General features: G+C 31.5%; 2 protein-coding genes and 1 non-coding gene across 4 annotated transcripts; 1 reads left to right on the forward strand and 2 right to left on the reverse strand.

Moving 5' to 3' along the window:
• The first annotated feature begins 5,028 nt into the window (after positions 1-5,028).
• LOC130950868 (uncharacterized) lies at positions 5,029-10,114 on the forward strand. The gene is made up of 12 exons (XM_057879465.1): positions 5,029-5,191; positions 5,332-5,375; positions 5,590-5,690; positions 5,826-5,909; positions 6,499-6,578; positions 7,167-7,218; positions 7,595-7,684; positions 8,865-8,933; positions 9,043-9,144; positions 9,502-9,570; positions 9,732-9,788; positions 9,920-10,114. Exons 1-12 carry the CDS (start codon positions 5,115-5,117, stop codon positions 10,013-10,015), a joined length of 921 nt encoding a protein of 306 aa, XP_057735448.1. The 5' UTR covers positions 5,029-5,114; the 3' UTR covers positions 10,016-10,114.
• Positions 10,115-11,554: 1,440 nt separating this feature from the next.
• On the reverse strand, positions 11,555-14,277 carry LOC130950512 (phosphoglycerate mutase-like protein AT74). 2 transcript variants are annotated; one of them, XR_009073615.1, is made up of 3 exons: positions 13,593-14,277; positions 12,022-12,503; positions 11,555-11,823 (listed from the first exon to the last, which is right to left on the reverse strand). XR_009073615.1 is itself a non-coding variant. In XM_057879034.1 (2 exons), exons 1-2 carry the CDS (start codon positions 14,020-14,022, stop codon positions 12,091-12,093), a joined length of 843 nt encoding a protein of 280 aa, XP_057735017.1. In that variant the 5' UTR covers positions 14,023-14,275; the 3' UTR covers positions 11,555-12,090. The 2 variants fall into 2 exon arrangements, 1 of the variants encoding a protein (XP_057735017.1); XM_057879034.1 differs by having other exon boundaries at positions 11,555-12,503; positions 13,593-14,275.
• A 191-nt stretch (positions 14,278-14,468) lies between these two features.
• TRNAA-CGC (transfer RNA alanine (anticodon CGC)) lies at positions 14,469-14,541 on the reverse strand. Its single transcript has one exon. It is a non-coding gene; the product is annotated as a tRNA-Ala (tRNA).
• Between the last annotated feature and the right edge of the window lie 6,558 nt (positions 14,542-21,099).

Here is a 21,099-nt window from a genome sequence, read left to right on the forward strand (position 1 = left end):
CTTAATTACTTGGATATATTTGAATTTGATAAAAAGATTCATAAATGGTAAAAAAATAAAATTGAAAATAAAAAAATTAAATGTTACACATCCAACTTAAATATATGTAACTTATCATATTTAAATATAATTAGCATCTGGATAGAGACGAGACAATTCTAGGTGGAACATAATGAATGTAATGAATTATAAATAATTGTGTAAAAGATAATTTTGACTGCAAGAACAAAAAAAATTAAGTAAAATCTCTCATTATATAATTAAACAAAAATAAAAGTAAGATTGAATTTATAAAAAATGAAAACATTATAATATATACCTTAAAAAGGATCAATTTCTATTAACAAAAAGAAAAATACAATATCATTATATGAAATAATTAAAAAAGAAAAGAAAATTAAAAAATAAAAACAAAATACTTAGCTTGTACTTTAAAACTTACACTCATAAACAATAAATAAAATACTCTATATATAATATTTATGAAAAAGATATGATATAGATTATTAACATATGTTACTATAATTAATTTTTAAATGTTAATAATATAATAATTTAAAAATTGATATTTCAAAAAATAAGAAACAAAAGAGAGAGACAAACATATTTACAGCATAATGCACTACGTTAGTATACTTGGCACTAAAATACAATTGCTATAGAACAATATAATGATAATGATAAATAATTTAAAATATTAATATACACATTCTTACTTTAATAATATAAAAAATATTATATTTCTCATAATCATGTATTACTGTCCACGTTTCTTCTAAAATATTTGTTATTAATATTATATAGTATATTAATATATGTAAAGTATTATTTAAAATACGTATTTAAAGATTTTTTTATACAAAACTGACAACGAAATACTATTATTATTTTAAGGATTTATTTTTTATTTATTGATAACTTAAAAGTATATTAAAATTATATTGCATGGTATCATATGAATAGTATTTTTAATTTAATTATTTAGATATATTTAAATTTGATAAAAGAACTCATAAATGGTAAAAAATAAAATTAAAAATAAAAAAGTAAATATTATACATCCAAATTAAATAGACGTAATTTATTATATTCAAATATAATTAATATCCAGATCGACAAAAATAACTCAAGATGGAGCATAATAAATGTAATACATTGTAAATGATTATGTAAAAGATGATCCAAGTGTAAGGACAAAAAAAATTAAATAAGAACACTCATTATATAATTAAAAAATAAAAAAAAGTTGGATTCATAAAGGAATAGTAAAATTATGATTCATACTTTAAAAATGATCAATTTCAATTAAAGAAAATACGTTATCATATGAAAGTTAAGGAAGAAAAGAAAATTAGAAAACAAAAACAAAATACTTTGGCTAAATAAAAGATCGAGTCCCTCCCAAAAATTAATTTTATCCACATTTTATTAGGTTGATCATAATATATGAATAGATTCAATGATTTTTGGGTAAAATAGAGTTTATTGTCCTTTCATTAAATTCTTACGTCCATGTAATAAGAATCTGAATAAGTGAATACAATTCGATGTGGTATTTGATAAATGTGGTGCATTGTAAATGATTGCAGTAAAGGATAATTGCGCTGAAAAGTTAGAAAAAAAATAAATTTTAGTAAGAATAATAATTTTTAAGTTATCAAAAGAATAAGAGAATAGCTAAATTAATAAAAGATCATAAAAAATTATAACTTATATCTTAAAAGGATTAACTTCGATAAAAAATAAATGATACATTTTTATTCTATGAAATAGTTAAAAAAAATAATAAATTAAAAAATTAAATAAAATATTTTGACTCTAAAACTTGGGCTCATGAAGGATAAAAAAACACCACTATTATAACCTTTAATCGCATAAAATTAATTATGAAAATGTTCAATCAATATATGTGTTACTAATACACACATATATAACACAGGTATAAACATAAATATCATATAAGTACTAATTATGTATAATTGATAATTATATTATAATAATTGGCATTAGTATAATTAGAATTAGAATGATTTTTAATTGAAATGATGGATAATTAGTATAATTATTTATAAAATATTATTTTTTATATAATTATCTTTTTTAAATAAGTTGAGAAGAGAGAAGTCTCCATACTAACGCTAAAACACACCACGTCAATATATTTGATGCTAAAATAGTAAAATGTGATCCGTTGTAAAATAATAATAAGGAAAAAGCTTGGTAACCAAAATTTTTCAGCCATAATTAACTAAAATTTTTCATAATTCACTTCATTTATATCATTTAATATCAGTTTTATTTTTTATCCTACTCTCTTATCATTCTACTTATCACCATTCTTATCAAATCTACTAATTAATGATATTAATTATAAAATCATATCCGTTTTTATTAGGCATTATTGTAATCAATACTTAATATTCCTTTTTATAATTTGATTTTTATATATAAAAATACAATAAAGATTAATAATTATATTTAAGAACGGTAATTATAATATCAATTACATTAAATAATTGTAATTGATTCTTTGTCCGTTATGATATTTATCATCAATTATTGGAGATATGAAACATGAAACCTATCCTAATATATACTTTATGTTAAGTCAATCATATTCATTCAAAAATCACAAGAATAACACCATTACAAGCACAATAGTGTATCAACTAAGAAATTTTACATGAAATTGTATGTTTTTATCATTGTAATTTGTATGGCAATTGATTTCGACCTTAATACAGTACTTATGGTAGAAGGTGCTCTGATGAGGTATGGTAATAGCTTGGATTATTTTTTATGTATTTTTTAGCACTTTAATTATATGCGTAACATTCTTGATCATTATTTGTTTGCTATTTATATCTAGAAAAATAATTTTTTTTATTATTTTTGCTATATTTTTTAATTTTTAAAAATAATTTTATGAAAATAGAAGCGTTTAAAATTGTTTTCGTAACATGTGAATGATATACTTTCACCTTTAATTTATTTTTACATCTTTTTTTCAAATTTTTATTTGTAGTATCTTTAATTATATCTTTGGATCTCTTATTATTAGTAAAAACCTAATTTTTATAGAGACTAAAAACTGGAAAACCAATAATTATTTTAGAAGAATATTTTATATACCATTTTATATATGTTTCAAATGTATACCTTCAATTTTTATATATATTTAAAATGTACACCTTTAATTTTTTAAAATAGTTTTATGATGTTGATCACTAAAATAAGAAGCATTTTTTTAATATTTAAACTTTCTTTTGGCAATTGGTATTTAAATCTTTTGATTTTGCTCACTAATTTTTTTTAGTTATATGCATAATATTTGTGTAAAGTTCATACTTTACGCAATCAATTAGTTTATATAAATAACATCCATAATTATATGAAGTTAACATCCACGTTAACATACATAATAAAACGAAATTAGCACTTAAAATTACGGAAAAAGTTTGGTAACCAAAATGTAACATCCATAAATTTATTCACATAACATCTATAATTTTATATTAATAATATCCATAATTTATACTCATAATATTCATAATTTCATACCTTTAATATCTATAGTTAATAAATTTTTATAATTAATATTATCAAATTTTAAACTATACGTCTTATTGTATTCTTCAAATTATCTCATATGTGAACTAGTAGGTCGTGATTTTAATTATTTTAATATTTTTTTAATATTCATATGTATGCTTATTTATTGATTTTAATATGACGAGTTAATAATTATTTTTAAAAAATTATTTTTAAATTTTTGTTTATATTTTATATTTTATTTTTTATTTTTAATTGTCTATATGTAAAATATAAGTTGTATAGTAGAAGTTGTTAAAATTTTTTAATTATTTAAATTTCATAATTTTTGCAGAAAATTATTGTATTTAATGGATAATAATGTGATTGAAAGATGTTAGAGATTTGATTTGAGAGAAACTAAAATTGATTTTGGAAAGAACATTAGTGACTCTAAATATGCAGCAAAATGATAGGTGATAAAGAGGATAAGTGATAAGGAGATGTATATCACTTGCTTATCAAGAGAATAAAAATTTTTACATGAAATTTCTATATTATAATTATTTTTTGACTACCTAACATTACCCAATAAGAAAAAAATATAATATAACTTATGATAAATAAACAATATTAATTTATTGACAAAAAACAACAAAAAATATTAACAATATCATAACAATAGTTATGTTATATTAAATCCTTTTAATTTTAAAAAATACCAACTTATTTAAAAAATTAATGATATTTTCAAAAGTACACTTAAAAATTTTAAAAATAAAAAAAGCAAGCAATGTTTATTTTTATTCTTATTTAACTTATTTATTAAACAAAAATATATAGAGCGAAGTGGAATGTTTATACCTCTAAAAGGTACAAATACATTTTTAATAATTTTTTTTGAATTTATTCATAGGACTTGTTTAATTGAGTTTTTATATGAAAAGATCTTTTTAAATATTTTTTTTAAATTAAAAAAATTTATATTTAAATATCTCATATAAAAATATTTTTATTAGCAATTATATTTAGAGTATAGCAATATATAAGTATTTTTTATTTATTTATTATGTTAAAATATTTTTCTTTAGGTAAAAAAATATAAATTACAATTTTTAAACAAAAAATATTTTAATATTTTTGTTTTTACTATTGAAATTTTACCAAAGACATCAAAAATTAAATTTTTTTTTCATTGAATTTTTACTATTGAATTTTTTTTTCCTTCCCAAACAATCACTTAATCAGTTATTCTACAGAATTCATCAACCATTGTAAAAAAAAGTAATGGAGCACTGAATTATTCACCACAAAAGAAACACGTTACTTTTATGGGTTTTTTTTTTGGATATTAATTTTGGGCAATCCTCTAAATAAAACATAAAAATAAAAATAATATTTATGTTCAAGAGAGTTAATGGGCCAAATAATTAGAAGGCCCAACTTTGATTCCCACTGTATCGTCTAAAGTCTTAAACCCTTGGAAAAACTCCATGTCCCGTTTTCCTGTTTTGTTTAAGCAATTTTCGTGATCTAACACTCACTCCACTCTAAATGTTTACCTGAAGAAGAACCAGAAGAAGATGATGCATCTCAAACGCTTTCAGTTTGTTCGCACGCTTTACCGTGCTTCTTCTTCTTCTTCCTCCTCCTCATACCTGTTAGTAACCAGTTCCTAGCTTAATTGCTTTCTCAAATACATGAATTAAATAAAGCATCTTCTTTTTCATTTTTCTTTCTAACTTTTATATGATTATTTTCTTTTTCTTTCTGAAATTGTATTGTGATTTGAACTTTCAGGCTCGGTAGTAGCTGCAGAAGCTATTCCAGTGCTCTACCCAATGGTAATCTCTTTCAACCCTATACTGTTTTCTCTTTTATTTTTTTTTCAATTTGAATTTGCAGTTTAATAGTTTCAATGTAGATATTATTCATGCTGCGTATTTTTTTTAAAGAAAAGTATAGTTATTAGAGTACATAGATGTATATGTTAAGAGTTGAAAATTGTGCTTCGACCTTCAATTTGTTGATGACTGAAGTGAATTCTTCTTTGATCAGGTTCTGAGCGTAGTTTTAGGAGCTTCTATCCTCATTTGTATAATGGATACAATGAATTTTCCTTGGCTAGTGTTAAGGCTTTGACTCTCAGGTCTACAATGGTAATTAATGTATTCTCCGACATGCTGTCTCATAAAGACAATGGCTTTTAGAAATTTTTTTTTCATTTTTCGTTCTTTTTTGTTTTCTTTTCATATTGGGAGAGTTGACTTCTAACTTTGTTTTGTGTTTATTAGGCTGCGGAGTTGTCTCTTTTCATGAACGATAAGAGGCTTTTATCAACTCAAGTAAAAAGCGCTCCCCCTCATGCAAGACCAGTGGTGCGCTCTCATAAATTTTCCCCTCTTCATTTTTGTGATGATTTAATAGTATATACCTGTATCCAGTGTTCAATTTCATGTCAGATTGATAAACTTATGGGATAATTTTGGCTGTATGGAGGATGGAACTTGTTTCACTCTGTAGTGCTGCTTGTCTGTATTTTAGGTTATAGTGATAACTATTGAGCAATGTTTTTTAATTTATATGTTATTTTCCTTCTTCTTTGTCACTTCCTTATGCAATAGTGTATATCCATTTTTTGCACTATCTTTGTCATTTTTTAATCGATATGTTATCTTTTGTTTCAATTTGAGGATGTCTTCTTTTCTACATTCTCTTCTCTTCTAATCAAATTGTATTTTCTACCCAAAAAAGAAAAAAAGAAAAAAAAAAAAGAGAAACTGATGTTCAAGCCGTAAAGACAGCCACCGATGTTATTATCAGGTTAGGCTGCGTACATTACACCCTTTGGGTGCAGCCCTTCCCCCGACCCTGCATTAACGTAGGATGCTTATGCACCAAGCTGGCCTTGTGTTTTTTATAAGTAGTTTTGAATTATTGTTCTTTCCTAACAAAACATTTATGCAGGGACAACAAATAGCATTAACGAGCCCTGGATTTGTCTATGAACCTTACAAACCTCGTGAAAAAATCCCACTTTGGAAGAGGTTAGATACCCTTCTTTTTTATGATTAGATACCAATGGTTTCAAACCTCTTTGGTTGTGTACTTGATCTCTTCTCTATAATATAATCTAACTAAAATCCCACTAAAAATATATTATAGGGTTTGTCTATCTTGTGCCCTTAGGGCACTTCTTTGGTTTGCGTTTTCATTTTCTGTTTTTTGGATTTTGTAAAGGAAAACATGAAAACAGTGAAAACAATAAAATCCTGTTTTTTGTTTTTACCTTCTGTTTTCACTTTTTCCTTCACAAAATCCAGAAAACACTGAAAATGAAAACACAAACCAAATGCACAAGTTTTCAATGCATTTGTTTTATATTCATTAAATAAAAACATTTAAAACTTTCTACTAATTGTAAGCTTATCATGTGCCTTTAGGGCACATGTTAGCTAAACCATATCTTATAAGTCTCTAGGTAATGCTGTAACTTTTTCAGTTATTTCCTTCCACCAAATTTTAATGCCTTCCACACACGTAATGCATTATTCCTTATACGGAGTCATAATTTTTGTATCATAATGAGTTCTGTAATCCCTGACCCTGATATATTTGATGTTTGTTTTTATCAGATTGTTCACTAGAACTGGTTGGAGAAGAACTAAAGAAGACATGATTCTGGAGGTAATGATGCTTATCACTTATGTATCTGGTTGCATAAATTATTTCCGCTCTTTAGAGCCTATGTAATAGTTTCTGTTTGTCCAAAATTTTCCTTCTCATTCCCTCTCTTCTTTTTCCCTCAATGTCATACTGTTGCTTTCTTTTATGAGGATCCCTTCTCATCTGCCTTACTTTTCTCCATTTTTTTCTACTAGTTATTTGTCTTTATAGCAGTATACAAAACAGAGTGCAAATTAATGTTCCACTGGATGTTTTGAAACTTCAACTATGGACAATTGCCTTTCCTTTTAATGGATGCTACCCGTCACTCTGATTTTTCTTTTGTCTTTTTTTTTTCCCTTTTTTTTCTTTTTTTTTTTTTTTGTGGCTGTTGCAGCTAAAAAGTGCCTATGCCATTGCAAAGTTAAGGAAAAAGGGATATTCAAAAAAAGAATTCTACAATGAGGTTGCCAATATCTACAAGGAGGTTTGTAGCTGTCATTCTATATAGCCTTTACCACGTGTTACATTTTCCTACAACTCATTCTTTTGTTTGATCATTTTAGAATACAAGGTGGTCCTTGAGTTTAGTTCATTTGGACAAGCTTCTGCTAAAATATACTTTTTAAAATGATCTTCTCTTAAAGGTCTTGTAAAGAAGTAAAAGTTGTTTATGTTTGGATGCAAAATGATACTTTTCTAATGATTACTTTTACTGAGAGAAATTACCCTAGCATACTAAAAAACACAAAAAGCACTAGAGCCACTGATGGTCCTTCTGCACTTTCTTCTCTTGATGCTATTGCTTTCTTCTTACCTCGTCATCTCAGATCAACGTGGTATGCATCAATTCAGAGCCAATGTGGAGAACATCCTTGGAATAAGAACTGGGGACCAAACTGAAATTTTTTTAGAACTATATGATCAAATTTTCATTAAGATCTTGACAAGTTAAAAGCTATTAGATATAGTAATAAATCATAAATATTTGTTAGAAAGATACATTGTGCAAACCTGAAATCAGTTATGATAATTGTTTTATTTTCTGTTTGGAACCCAAAACTATGGTTTGGGTAAAAGCTAGAAAACATGCTATTATATTGTAATGATTTTAAATCCTTTTGTATGTAGTTTCTTATTTGTTGTCCATCCGTTTAATGGAACAAATTTCAGCCTGATGAAAACAGATATAAATTGAATTTCATTAGCTTATTCAAGAAATGAAATAGTCCAAATTTGATAAAATTGGAATGGTACAAAGAAAGGAACTTCATTTATTTTGTTGTGGTACCACACATTTTGAGTACCAGTATTTGTATCATTCAATAGATTAGGAAGAGGGTTTATTGTGTTGCAAGTTGCAACAAAGTTTGTAAGGAAAGGTATTTCAGAGAGAGATAGTTACTTTGGATAATGTTGAGAAGAAAAAGATTGAAGATTTTGCATTCAAGAGCTACTAAGAAATTATGGATATAAAAGACTTTGATGCTGGCCCCTCTGTTTGGTATATTTTTTTACCAAATATGACAATTTTCCATCAGTAGTTCTTGGCCGCTCTCTTCTCTAATAATATGTATTTTATTATATGATGAATATCATCTTTTCAATTGGCTTACGTGTCTTGTAATAATTGGCCGAATGCTGAGTGTTTCTTCTTTCTTTTGCAGTTAAACACTCTAATAGCTAATGGTGACAAAAAGACATTAAGGAAAGTAGTTACGGAGAATATGTTTTCTGTATGCTTCCATTCCTTTATGTGGTTTTATCATTATACGAATTATGATGAATCTATGTGCATTTTTAGAGGTTCAATTTTTAATATGTATTTAATTTACTTCTCTACAGGCACTAAAGAATGAAATTAAGCAAAGAGAATCTGTGTGGAGCAAGGTATACTGGGAAATGGTTCAGCCTGTTGTGAGCATACGAACATTGCGTGCTCGTTTGGTTAGTATTCTACTCAATTCTGTTTGTATTAAACTTTTGGTCAAGGTGATGTAGTGACTTGAAATGTAGAACAGGTATGAATTTAGAGAGTATTGACTTTGCTGGCATTTTGTGATATCGAAGAGTTGACATTGTTAACTTGATGAAAAAAAGTGAGGAGTCATTGATTAGAGTCTGGTCCAATTTGTGCAAGTTGGATTATTATTTGAATGTGCTGCGAATAGCACAAGAGGTTATTATTTATGGTATTGAACTGTACTATCTGTACTCTGTACTCTCTCTCTCTCTCTCTCTCTCTCTCTCTCTCTCAATGAAGTTATTACATGCTGTTTTTTTTCATTGCTTTATCATTTACAGATTGGTGTCGATAGAAAAGACCATGATAAAGTATTTATTCAGCTTACTCTAGAGATTATGGCTAAGCAGGTATGCTTTAAAATTTTCCCCACAACAACTAAGCTTAATCCCACTAAATAGACATTAGAAATAATCTTATGGCTGTAAAATTTTAAACATCGACATGGTTTCATGAGCCATAGAAATTTCAAGACCGTATATACAATGAATTAACTTCAGATTACTTGCAGAAGTTTGAGGCATACGACTCAAAAGGTGCTGTTGTAGCTGGTGATAAAAATAAGGAGGTAATGATACTATGATAATAAATTTCTTTACTTCTTTTTTATGCTGCTATTTCGAGAAAATGGTTCAAACAATTAAATCAACATCAAATCTCTCTTAATTGGCTTTTGTCTTTTCTTGGTATGTTTTCCAGGTTCTTGTCTGTGATATATGGGTTTTTGAGAAGTCTCTATTTCACAAAGGATCATATTGGCGTGTTTGTGGACGATTATCTACAAAAGCATCATAGCTATATTCTAGCCATTCCAATGTTGTAACTCACGAGTCCTGCCTGAACTGAATTCTTATATTGATTTCATGAATAAAACTATGTATAGGTGTAAACCTATCCAAATTTTGTTCTTTCAACAGAATTCATTTCAAGACTTCTATTTATTTATTTATCATTTTAAATTTTTCTATGCCCCTTCTTTTTCCTTGGTGACAAACCATAAAATAATATGGATTGAAGGAAACCATTTGGGAAAGGAATTCATTGACATTGACATGAATAAAGATAAAATAAATAATAAACGTGGAAGAACGGTCAAAATGATTCTACTCCAAACCCCACGATTCATTTGTGACAAATGGATTAACAATTCAGTAATAATTTGGAAAGATTTAGGGAAAAAAAAAAGACAGTATTCTTGTATTAATGCTGATTAGTTGTATCTTTTAAGTGTGCTCTTGCCTCAATTAGAGTAAGAAAGGTTCAGACAATCTTAAGCAATGTTTTCTCATATTAATTATTATTGCTTTCCACTTTCAGTTATATTAGTTTCTTTATAAAGGCTGCAAGATTTTTCTATTAACATCCCTTCTAAGGAAAGCAAAGAATGTCTTCCAAATAGTTTCATTATCTACTTCCAAGTTTAAAATTCTTTATTCGTGGGATTGATCAATCTCATTGCACCCTACCTACCCATTTACATTTAATGCACCATGGACCAAAGAGAATGCCATCTTCAACCTCTTGGCATCTGCTATAGGGTCTATAATTTCATCACAAAAACTCTAGCTATGCGGGCGTTGAAGACAGTGACTTTAGGGCGTCCGGCACGTTGCCCTAAAATGGTATTGGTGGAAGATGGTGACAGGAAGGAGCTCCCACCAAGTCAAGGGAGCGTGACGAAGGGTGATGAGACGGAGGAAGAGAAGGTGACACTGGCATCACCAAGTGTAAGTTTGCCACAAGAAGCAAAACCTCCAAAGAAAATGGTAAGCATAAATGAAATTGTGGAGGAGATACCAACTAAGAAGATAAAAAAAACGAGGAGTAAGAAGTCCTTCAGAAAGTCAAGTTCTAGGAATCAGGAAGAGGAAGAAGAGGGAGAATCAAAGCCTCTAAAATCAATTCTAAAAGTGGGTTCTGATCTCCCCGAAAATTATAGAGTTTGTTAGTAAAGTTTATAGCTGTGTGAATCATAATATATGTAATGAGATAGGAGGCCAAAGCCCACAGACCAGTGTGAATATGGGGTATGACAATCTCTATTCTATGCATTGAAAATTCCATAATTGTCTTCTTTCTTCTTTCTAATTTGTGCATCTATCTTATCCGGTTTGGAATTTGAGGACTCATTCAAACTTATTTCTAAAGCAAGTGGTATTTTATTGAATGCACAATTCTTCCTTATTCCATGCGAGTTTTCCACATGAAGAGATCATGTGATTCAGATAAAGAGGTGGACATAGATATGAAAACTATCCATTAGAGTCCACAGATTTTGTCATGTGCAAGTTTTGTCTTTCTAAACTAGAAAGAAAATAACCTGAATAAAAGGAATTCTCAAGAAAATTCTCAACTAAATTAAGTCATCCTCCTCCTTGTCACAAGAGTTCAACACAAATCATAATTCAAGTGCCTGAGAATCACAAACAATGTTGAAACCAAACAAGATCGGTACAATACTGAGTACAAACTGGAACATCACGATCTTTCTATACCATATATGCTGGTTCTTCCAACATATAATGAATAATTTATAATATACGATATATTGGAAGTTTGAAACAAAAGAAACCATTCCCTACACTAACATAATCTCCATATACCTACAATCAACCATTAAAGGGTATCCATTAAAAATTGACAAACTAAATATTTTATGGAAATGAATTAATCAATTAGAACTGGAAACCAGCAACCAATACCCTATTATCTTATCCGACTTTTGTTAATTTTTCTCCTTTTTAAGGTTTTCCTTTCTAGTACAATTTCTTTTATCACTTAAAAAGAAAAAGAAGACCAACCTAGTATCAATTAGAATGTTGAAAATGAATCTTTAACCCCAATTAGCTGGCGCGTTATGGACATATGCTTCATGTATTTGTTTCATCTTCCTTTTCTGCAATCTCATCGTCAGAGTCAGGAAGATGATCAAAAAAAGCATCAAGGTACCACGGACACTGATCATTCCAGTCACCCCTGCATGCGGTGGCGCGCCATTTTTGGTCGGCTATCATCTCAGGGGAGAGGCCCCATTCCAGCATTTCTTGTTCTGTATGATGAACTGCTAAGCTGTATTCCCCGCCAGTTCCTAGCTGCATGACCCGGAACTCGCAGTTGCCAAAATTGTTTAGGTGCTCAAACTGTTCAACTGTCCACTTGAACCACTTCATTAGGAAAATACGTGATGTCAGCCCATGAGACACAATCACAAGATTCAAATCATTGCAAGGATCATGACGAAGCCTATTCATGTCAAGGTCCCTCCAGAGAGATTCAAAGAAACCTGCAGAGGAATTAGATTCTCCATTACAAACATGTTCCAACAATTTGTTGGAGATTCATATTAAAGTGACCAAAACTCCCTAAATTTTTGAGCATCATTAAGAGTGGAGCTTTTCTGTTATATTCCTAATAGAATTATTCTTTTTGCCTAAACGAGTCCATTAAGAATTCTAGACTTGCTAGAACAGTAGAACATGGGTAATTCATTTTGCAGTAAAGCTCTTCAACCATTAAACATTTGTTGAGAGTGGTTTTTTTTTTTTTTCAATTTTTTTATTCAATTGTTTGATAAAATATAATTTTTTATTATTTAACTACTTCTCTTACATATTTCTTTTTGTTTCACTTACAAAATGTAAACTGAGAAATCACGCTTTATTAAACAATTAAAAAAAAAAAAACTAAAAGGATTCCTTTCCATATTTTTCATTCACAAAATTCGAACAAGGAGCTTATCATAAATGAAACAAGTGGATTAGAACCACACCAAACAAATCGAACACTGAATCTCTTGGACTAATTTGGCTAACAATAGCAACAGTAACTTTACTTTTTTGGTTACTGGTAGTGGTAAGCATAGGGCATAAGTAATCATATATATATATATATATATATATATATATATATATATATTTTACAGAAATATCCAAACAGCTTTTTATTTTTAGTATTGTAGTTCAAGTGGTATTTTTCAACAATATGAATATTTAGTGCATTTTTTTTATACCACAAAATTGAAGGACAGATTTATGTTTTTTAATAAAAACCGACCCATTGATTTGTTTATCACTTAAAAATTTTCAGTTCATACAAATCTGAGACTCAGATTTTTTGTTGGCCCCATATCCGACCCTAAAAAATAATTTGTTTACTCAGAATTACACCTAAACTTATATTTACCAAAAGCCTACACTAAATTCAAGAAAAAGTAATATGCTTATTATATGTGTACCAATCCATTAATAACGCAAAATTCATCGGAAGTAAAAATATAATCAATGAGGGGGGAATTGGGGAAATGAAGTATGACTAAGACTAAGAAGAAGAAGAAGAAGAAGAAGAAAGAAGAAGGATAGTAAGTGGCGGTTACTTGAGATGCGATCGAATACATCGGCGGCAGATTCTCCCTCGGGAAAGCGATAAAAGAACCTTCCAAACCTCTCACGCGTCTCCTTCACAGCCTTCATCCTGTCTTCAATCTGAAAGTTCCCGAAATCCTGCTCTCTAATCCGAGACTCCTCCCTCACCCCTATCACTCTCTTCCGGCTTAACCTCCTCCCAACCTCCCTCAGCGTCGACCTTGTACGCGCGTATGGCGACACGTAGAAGTACGCGCGCCACTCCGGCGAGCATTCCTCGCCGGACATCAGCCGCCGGAGATCGCACCCGGCGCGCCGGGCCTGCTGGATCCCTTGCGGAGTCAGCTGGATGGCGTGGTCAGGGGTTGTTGTGTATGCTGACGTGTCAAGGTTCCCTTGTGACTCGCCGTGCCGCATCAGGATTATTCTTTTCGGAAGCATATTCTATTGTTATTTTGGTACTACGCGGTGTTTATGTTATGTTTAATTGTTGGCATATATAGCTGGAGGTTGGAGCCACTGGGGATTCATATTTCTTAAATTCTTACACTATGTTTTCGTAGGAACATGGTTTGTTTGGTCAAGATGCTGCAGCCGTAAACGTGTATGATTATTATTCCATCTTTGTTGAACAGGGTGGGATTTGATGACTTTTGTATTACGATAGTAATGGCGTCGTGGTAACACTTAACAGGATAGCACTTAGCACAGTTAAAGAAATTCAATTAGGAGTTGATTTTGAAATTGAATATTCAGCATTGGACTTGGATCCACTTTTGGCAATTGTTGAATTCAGTGGAATTACCGAATTACTGGAAAGAGGTTCTCGATTTGACTTTGATTAAAAAGGAAAAAAGAAATGAATACGATTTAAAAAGAGCAAGACGTGGAAATGCGGGGAATCGAACCCCGTGCCTCTCGCATGCGAAGCGAGCGCTCTACCATATGAGCTACATCCCCAATATGAAAATGTTTATATTTTGTTTTATATTATTCAAAATATTCGTTGTGTGGGAGAGAGGTTAACAATTTTGTTGTCATAACAATTTCTCTTTTAGATATAAGCGTAGCTAGAAAAGCTACAAATGTCAACAAAAATTATATGATTTAGATAATCTATATCCGAAAAATATATGTTAAAATTATTATTAGTAGAAATTTTTAAAATTTTTTTTTGAATAATAAATGTATTAAAAATTTTAAATTTTAATTTGTATTATTTTTATACAAAATTTCTTAGTTGATAATGATAAAATGTATTTTTAAAACACAGATAAATTAAATCTTAAAATATATACTTAATTAAAATTAATGACTAAAAATTCTAAAAGTGAAATTGTTCTAACTACAAAATTAACCCTTTAATAGTGTGCTCACACAATGAATATCTTAAATAATATGGAATTAATTATTAATTTTAACCAAAATGATATGCTTAAAATGTTCCCTTAAAGTTGATGTTGCACTTTTATAATAGATAGAGTATTGTTCCGAGAGTTACCTAAAACGGTGATTTAGTCTTGAACGTGAAGTCCAAACTCTTTTTAAGGTAGCGTTCGACTTGTTCTAGTATTGAGGTGCCGCTGAAGAACTGAAAATTGATGGTTTAGAAGTTATAATAAATACTCGTTGCAAGTATAGTTTCTAAACCAAACAATCAACCTTTCTTACAAACGTTTTGGTTGTCACTAGTAACAAACCCCTAAATAAATTAATAACCGAAGTATTTAAAACTCGGGTCGTCTTCTCAAGGAATTGCAGGGAAGTATGATTTATTATTGGTTATGAAAAATAGTGTTTGAGTTTGAAAAAGGTTTTAAGCAAGAGAAACAGATTGCAAGAATTAATAAATTAATATCTAATAAAATTCTTGGCAATGTATGAAAACTGGAAGTCCTATCCCAGTTATCCTTATCAATTGTGATGAGAATTGGATTTTTCTCCCACTAAGTTAACCTCTAACTATGAAGGTAAGTTAAGTGGATGGAATAAGTTTGGTCCCTCAGGTCCTAGTCTTTCCTTGGAAAAGGCTAGAGTTATTGGAACTCAAGTTAATTCTTGAAGAATTCCAATTTTCAGTCAACAATGAGTTTGACAACTCAAGAGTTACCAATTAATCAATTGAAGCCAAAAATATAAAAAGCTAGATAAAAATCATAAATAACTGTAATACCTCAAATTAAACTGAATGGAGATGTCAATTCTAACATGGAAAATATTCATAAACCAATTGGGCAACATAAATCAAACACAAATAAAAGCTTCAGAGTAAACAAAAATAGAAGAGAAACATAAATTATTGAACCTGGTATGAAGAAACAATCCTAATCCTAATAGAAATACTAATTCTAAATCCTAAGAGAGAGGAGAGAACCTCTCTCTCTAAAAACTACATCTAAAACCTAAAATTGTGAATAATGATTCAATTATTCATTCTGCTCCACTCCCAGCCTCTAATCTATATTTTCTGGGCCGAGAACTGGGTCAAAAACAGCCCAGAAGTCACTCCCAGTGCTTTCTGGTCTGTACATATCGCGGCAAAGTGACGCGGAGGCGTCATCCATGCGTTTGCGTGGAATGAGATTCGCAGATGCGACGCGTCCGCGTGGAGCACTCGTTCGTGTCGCCTATCTATATGGCCACTATGGCAAATTATATATCAAATAGAAGCCCCAGACGTTAGCTTTCCAACGCAACTAGAACCGCATCATTTGGACCTCTTTATCTCAAGTTATGATCATTTTAGTGCGAGAGGGTCAGGCTGACAGCTTTGCAGTTCCTTCAACTTCTTGTATTCCTTCCACTTTTGCATGCTTCCTTTCCATCCTCTGAGCCATTCCTGCCCTGTAATCTCTGAAATCACTTAACACACATATCAAGGCATCTAATGGTAATAAGAGATGATTAATATTAGCAAATATAAGGCCAAAGAAGCATGATTTCAATCATAGCACAAAATCAGGAAGGAGAATGTAAAACCATGCAAATCATATGAATAAGTGGGCAAGGACTTGATAAAAACCACTCAATTATGCACAAGATAAACCATGAAATAGGGGTTTATTAACCTTCCCACACTTAAACATTAGCATGTCCTCATGCTAAGCTCAAGAGAAGCTATAAAGGAGTGAAGAGAAATGATAGAGAGTATGCAATGCAACCTATCTATGTGAATGCAACTACATGCAAAATGTTTCTACCTACTTGGTTAAAAGTAAACAAGTTCTTCAAGAAAAATATGAATCAAATTCCACTAATTCAAATTATACAATAAAAAACAAGTAAATTTGTAAGAAGATAGTTCATGAAAGTAGGAAACATAGAATCAAGCATTGAACCCTCATTGGTAGTGTATATGCACTCTAATCTCTCAAGTGTCTAGGGTCAATCACTCTATTCTTCTCTAATCATGCTTTCTAAAACTTTGTTCTTCATCTAACCAATCAACAAATATTTAATGTATACATACAAACATCATGAGGTCTTTTTCAAGGTTGTAATGGGGCTAAGGTAAGGGTAAGGGTATATATATAAGGCTAAGTGAGCTAATAATTAAACCCTTGATTAGTCTAAGTTGTCACTTAACATATACATACTCTATATAATCTAGAAATCTTGCCTAGCTGCCCAATTTTCCCACTTGTGTGTTACATACTCATGCACCAATTTTATTTTTGATTTTATCCCATTTGCATTGATTCTTTAATTTTTGCATTGGGGTAATTTTTGTCCCCTTATTTAATTACTTAATAATTTTTTTTCTTTTTTTTTCTTTTTTTTTGAAATATAAGAATAATATATGAATGCACATAGTGTTTTAATTATTTTGATTTCACATGAGCATGCTCCCAAATTTCAAATAATTTATTCACTTTAATACCTTTTTCCTATCATCCCATGTTCCCATAAATTTTCCCACACTTAGTTGATACACAATTTCTATCTTAAGCTAACCAAGGATTCAACTTGGAATTTTTAAATTGTTTTTCTTCTTAAGGCTAGTAATGTGGTTATAGAACAGAAGGGGATTAAAAGGCTCAAGGGGGCTAACAAGGGTGATATAACAGGTAGGCTTATTTGGGATAAGTGAGCAAAAATTCAAATAATGGCCTCAATCATATGCAAGCATGTAAATACACAAAATAATGGGCATATATAATGGAACAAAATATAGATTACATTCATAGAGAAGGAAACACACAAGAATAAAAATATTATGGTTAAATAATGTAACTATGTAGATAGGCTCAAAATCTCACAGGTTGTGTATTCTTTGGCTCAAAAATCATGTTCCAAATACAACTTCAAACAAATTTAACACAGAAAATTTTAATTTTTAATTTAAATTAGTATAATTTTTCAAAAATAGGGTCTTAAAAAGAAACTTATTATTTTTCAACCAAGTAGTACTTAAATGCAAACAATCAACTACACATGCAATCTATTATGTAATGCAACAATGAACTAATAAAGAAAATAAGATATTGGTGTTGAGAAGAGAATAACTAACCCGTAGAGATCGGTATCGACCTCCCCACACTTAAAGATTGCACCGTCCTCGGTGCATGCTAAGATGTGCAAGTGGATGGGGGTTGTGGTTCCGCAGCTGGTGCTCTTTTTGTTCCTTTCCTTGCTGGTGGTTTGGGAGTAGCTTTCTCTTTACCCTTCTTGGTGGCCATCCTGAAAAGGAAAAAGAAAAAAAGTAACTTTTAAAACTAAGGGTTAGAGCAATGAAAAAAATGGGAAAGGTGGTAATCAGTGCACAGTAAAGAAGAATGATGTTAACACATGGTCATGACTACATGTGAAAAGTCATCAATAGAAATATATCAAGTGCATGTAATGACAATTAAATGCAAGATGTTTATTGGCATGCTGGCAAAGGCATGAGTAGCATAGATCAAGCATTTAATGTCCAAGTTAGATTACCAAGCCTTTCAAACTAATAACATGTTTGTATGGACAATTATAAATAATTAATAAAATATAAAAAGGGTTTTGTGAAAAAAACAGGCATGAAAGTAGTATAACAGAAAAGTAGTGCGTGATGCCATACGGGTTTTTTCACAAACACTTAGCATGCATGGTAAATAAGTTATTGAAAGTATTAAATTGAACATGCAAGCAACCCTATAAAAAGTAATATATAATTGTCAAACAATTCCTTATTAATCCACAAACAAAATAATGAACCAAATAAATTTTCAATACCAATTAAAAGAAAAAGAAAGAAAAAGAAAGAAAAAGAAAAAGAAGGGAAAGAAAAGATTTAGATTTGAGAAAGAAAAGATAAGATAATTGGCTGATCTGGATAAGTTGCGCGGCGCAAGCGACGCGGACGCGTGAGTGACGCGGTCGCGTGGTGCGCGATAAAGTCAGGTGATGCGGACGCGTGGGGCATGCGATCACGTGACCTGATTTATGCGATTGGCGCGAGTACAGCCTCACGTTCGCGCAACTCTCTGTTCGAAACTCTTTTTGCCTATTTTTTGGGTGACGCGATCGCGTGGTTGACGCGATCGCGCGGATGGCCATTTTTGAAAATGAAGCGGCCGCGTGGGGAACGCGTTCGCGTGGGAGGGCTTAGGCTTCCATCACGAGTCCAGCCCCATTCCAGCCTAACTTGCTGCCAAACACCCATTTATGTCGATTTTCAGGGCACGCGTTCGCGTGGGTGACGCGGACGCCTGGGAGGCATTTTTCTCACATGACGCAGACGCGTTAGCGACGCGGTCGCGTGGATCAATTTGTGCCAAAGGCACGCCTCCAGCCACGCTCTCGCGTGACTCTCTATTCACTTTTCTTTTCTTTCCAATGCTCTGGTGACGCGGACGCGTCAGCGATGCTGCCGCGTCGCATGCGTGCTCTCCCTTTTTTTTTGATGCAGTATGCAGAATGCAAAATGATATGGATGTTATGAGTAACTCCATGTTCAATGAAAATAATATAAAATAAAAACAAACAACACGAAATAAAATTGAAAAAGAAACGATCATACCATGGTGGGTTGTCTCCCACCTAGCACTTTTAGTTAAAGTCGTTAAGTTGGACATTTAGTGAGCTTCCTGTTATGGTGGCTTGTGCTTGTACTGATCCAGGAATCTCCACCAATGTTTGCAAATCCAATATTCTCTGGGATCCCAAATCTTGTTTCTACACCCGTCTTCAAGTTGATCATCAGTGTTCCAACCGGGTGGCAGGCAATCTGAATTCTCACTAAAGCGGCCAAACAACTTCCTAGACCCATTCAGTTGAGCTCTACACCAACCTTTGCGTTTAAACTTAAAGCTTCCAACCATAATAAACCTTGCAGGACAATTCTTACCACTGACCATCTTCCTCTTACTCTTAATACCACAAAGAGCTCTAAGTTGACCATCCGTCTCCAGTAGTCCATATTCAAGTGGAATTAGAAAGCTAAGGGATATGAATTTTACCCACTTGAATGTTGTGAAGGGTGATGGCAACTTAGGGAGAGGTGTTTCTAATGAACGTGCAAGCTCCACTCCTTTGTGTTCTTCTTTGACAACTACCACCTCTTTGTAAGTTTCTTCAATATCAACCTCTTCCTCTTTGTAGCTTTCTTCCAATTCAATCTCTTCTTCATTGCTCACCAAGGACATGGGAGGTTGTGCTTCTTCTTCCTTAGTCTCCATCTCTTGATCAACCTCTTCCAAGTCTTCAACCATGACGTGCTTTGGAGGTTGTACACCCTCCTCAACATTAATTTCAAGCATCTTGGAAGGAGGCTTTATGAATGGACTTTCCAATGGAGGTTCAGTATCTCCTAAGTCTTCAACCACTTCTTCTTCTTCAATAGTTCCGGCTTCCTCCACTTGTTCCAGTATAAATTCATGCTCCTTACTGTCCACCAGAATTTCTAATGTCCCCTTCATGCTACGTTCTACATTAGATTGTCCACATGAAGCCATGGTGGTTCCTTGAGTGTCCGAACGTCGGGAAGCTAATTGATTTATCGCTTGATTCAATTGATGAAGGGTTGCGTGAAATTGATCCACTATTTCCTTGAGACGATCCGTTGATTCTTGTTGCACTCGGCTATCATAAGTAGGATCATAGTGCTCTTGGATTGATGGATATGGAAATGGTGTATATTGAGGTGGTGGTTCTTGGGAGTAATTGGGGTAGAATTGGGGTGGTTCTATATATGGTTCATACGGTTCATAGGGTGGTTGGTATGGTGGATATGTGTTAGGGTCATATGGAGGTGAATGGCAGAAAGAAGCTTGTGAGTATGGTGGTCCAAAGTCATGTTGAGGAGAGGGTTCATAAGCATATGGTGGTGGTTGTTGATAATCTAAAGAGCGCTCACCATAGCCATTGCCTTGATATGCATTACAAAATGGTTGTTGATAGTCCATTGGAGGTGGTTGTTGCCATGAGGGTTGATTAAATCCTTGTGGCTCCTCCCATCTTTAATTGTTCCAACTGTGATGCCTGTTCTCATTGTAATTTCCTCTTCCTGCAACATAATTGTAACCAGACTCATAGCCAAAG

Source organism: Arachis stenosperma, chromosome 9 (assembly GCF_014773155.1).
Source record: "Arachis stenosperma cultivar V10309 chromosome 9, arast.V10309.gnm1.PFL2, whole genome shotgun sequence".
Taxonomy (NCBI): Eukaryota; Viridiplantae; Streptophyta; class Magnoliopsida; order Fabales; family Fabaceae; genus Arachis; species Arachis stenosperma.

Coding starts and splice junctions, on each gene's coding strand:
- LOC130950868 (XM_057879465.1), top strand. CDS start 5,115: ATGATGCATCTCAAACGCTTTCAGTTTGTTCGCACGCTTTACCGTGCT. Junction 7,219..7,594: donor AAGAAGACATGATTCTGGAG/GTAATGATGCTT, acceptor TGGCTGTTGCAG/CTAAAAAGTGCCTATGCCAT. Junction 9,145..9,501: donor GAACATTGCGTGCTCGTTTG/GTTAGTATTCTA, acceptor TATCATTTACAG/ATTGGTGTCGATAGAAAAGA.
- LOC130950512 (XM_057879034.1), bottom strand. CDS start 14,022: ATGCTTCCGAAAAGAATAATCCTGATGCGGCACGGCGAGTCACAAGGG. Junction 12,504..13,592: donor TGTATTCGATCGCATCTCAA/GTAACCGCCACT, acceptor ATTCCTCTGCAG/GTTTCTTTGAATCTCTCTGG.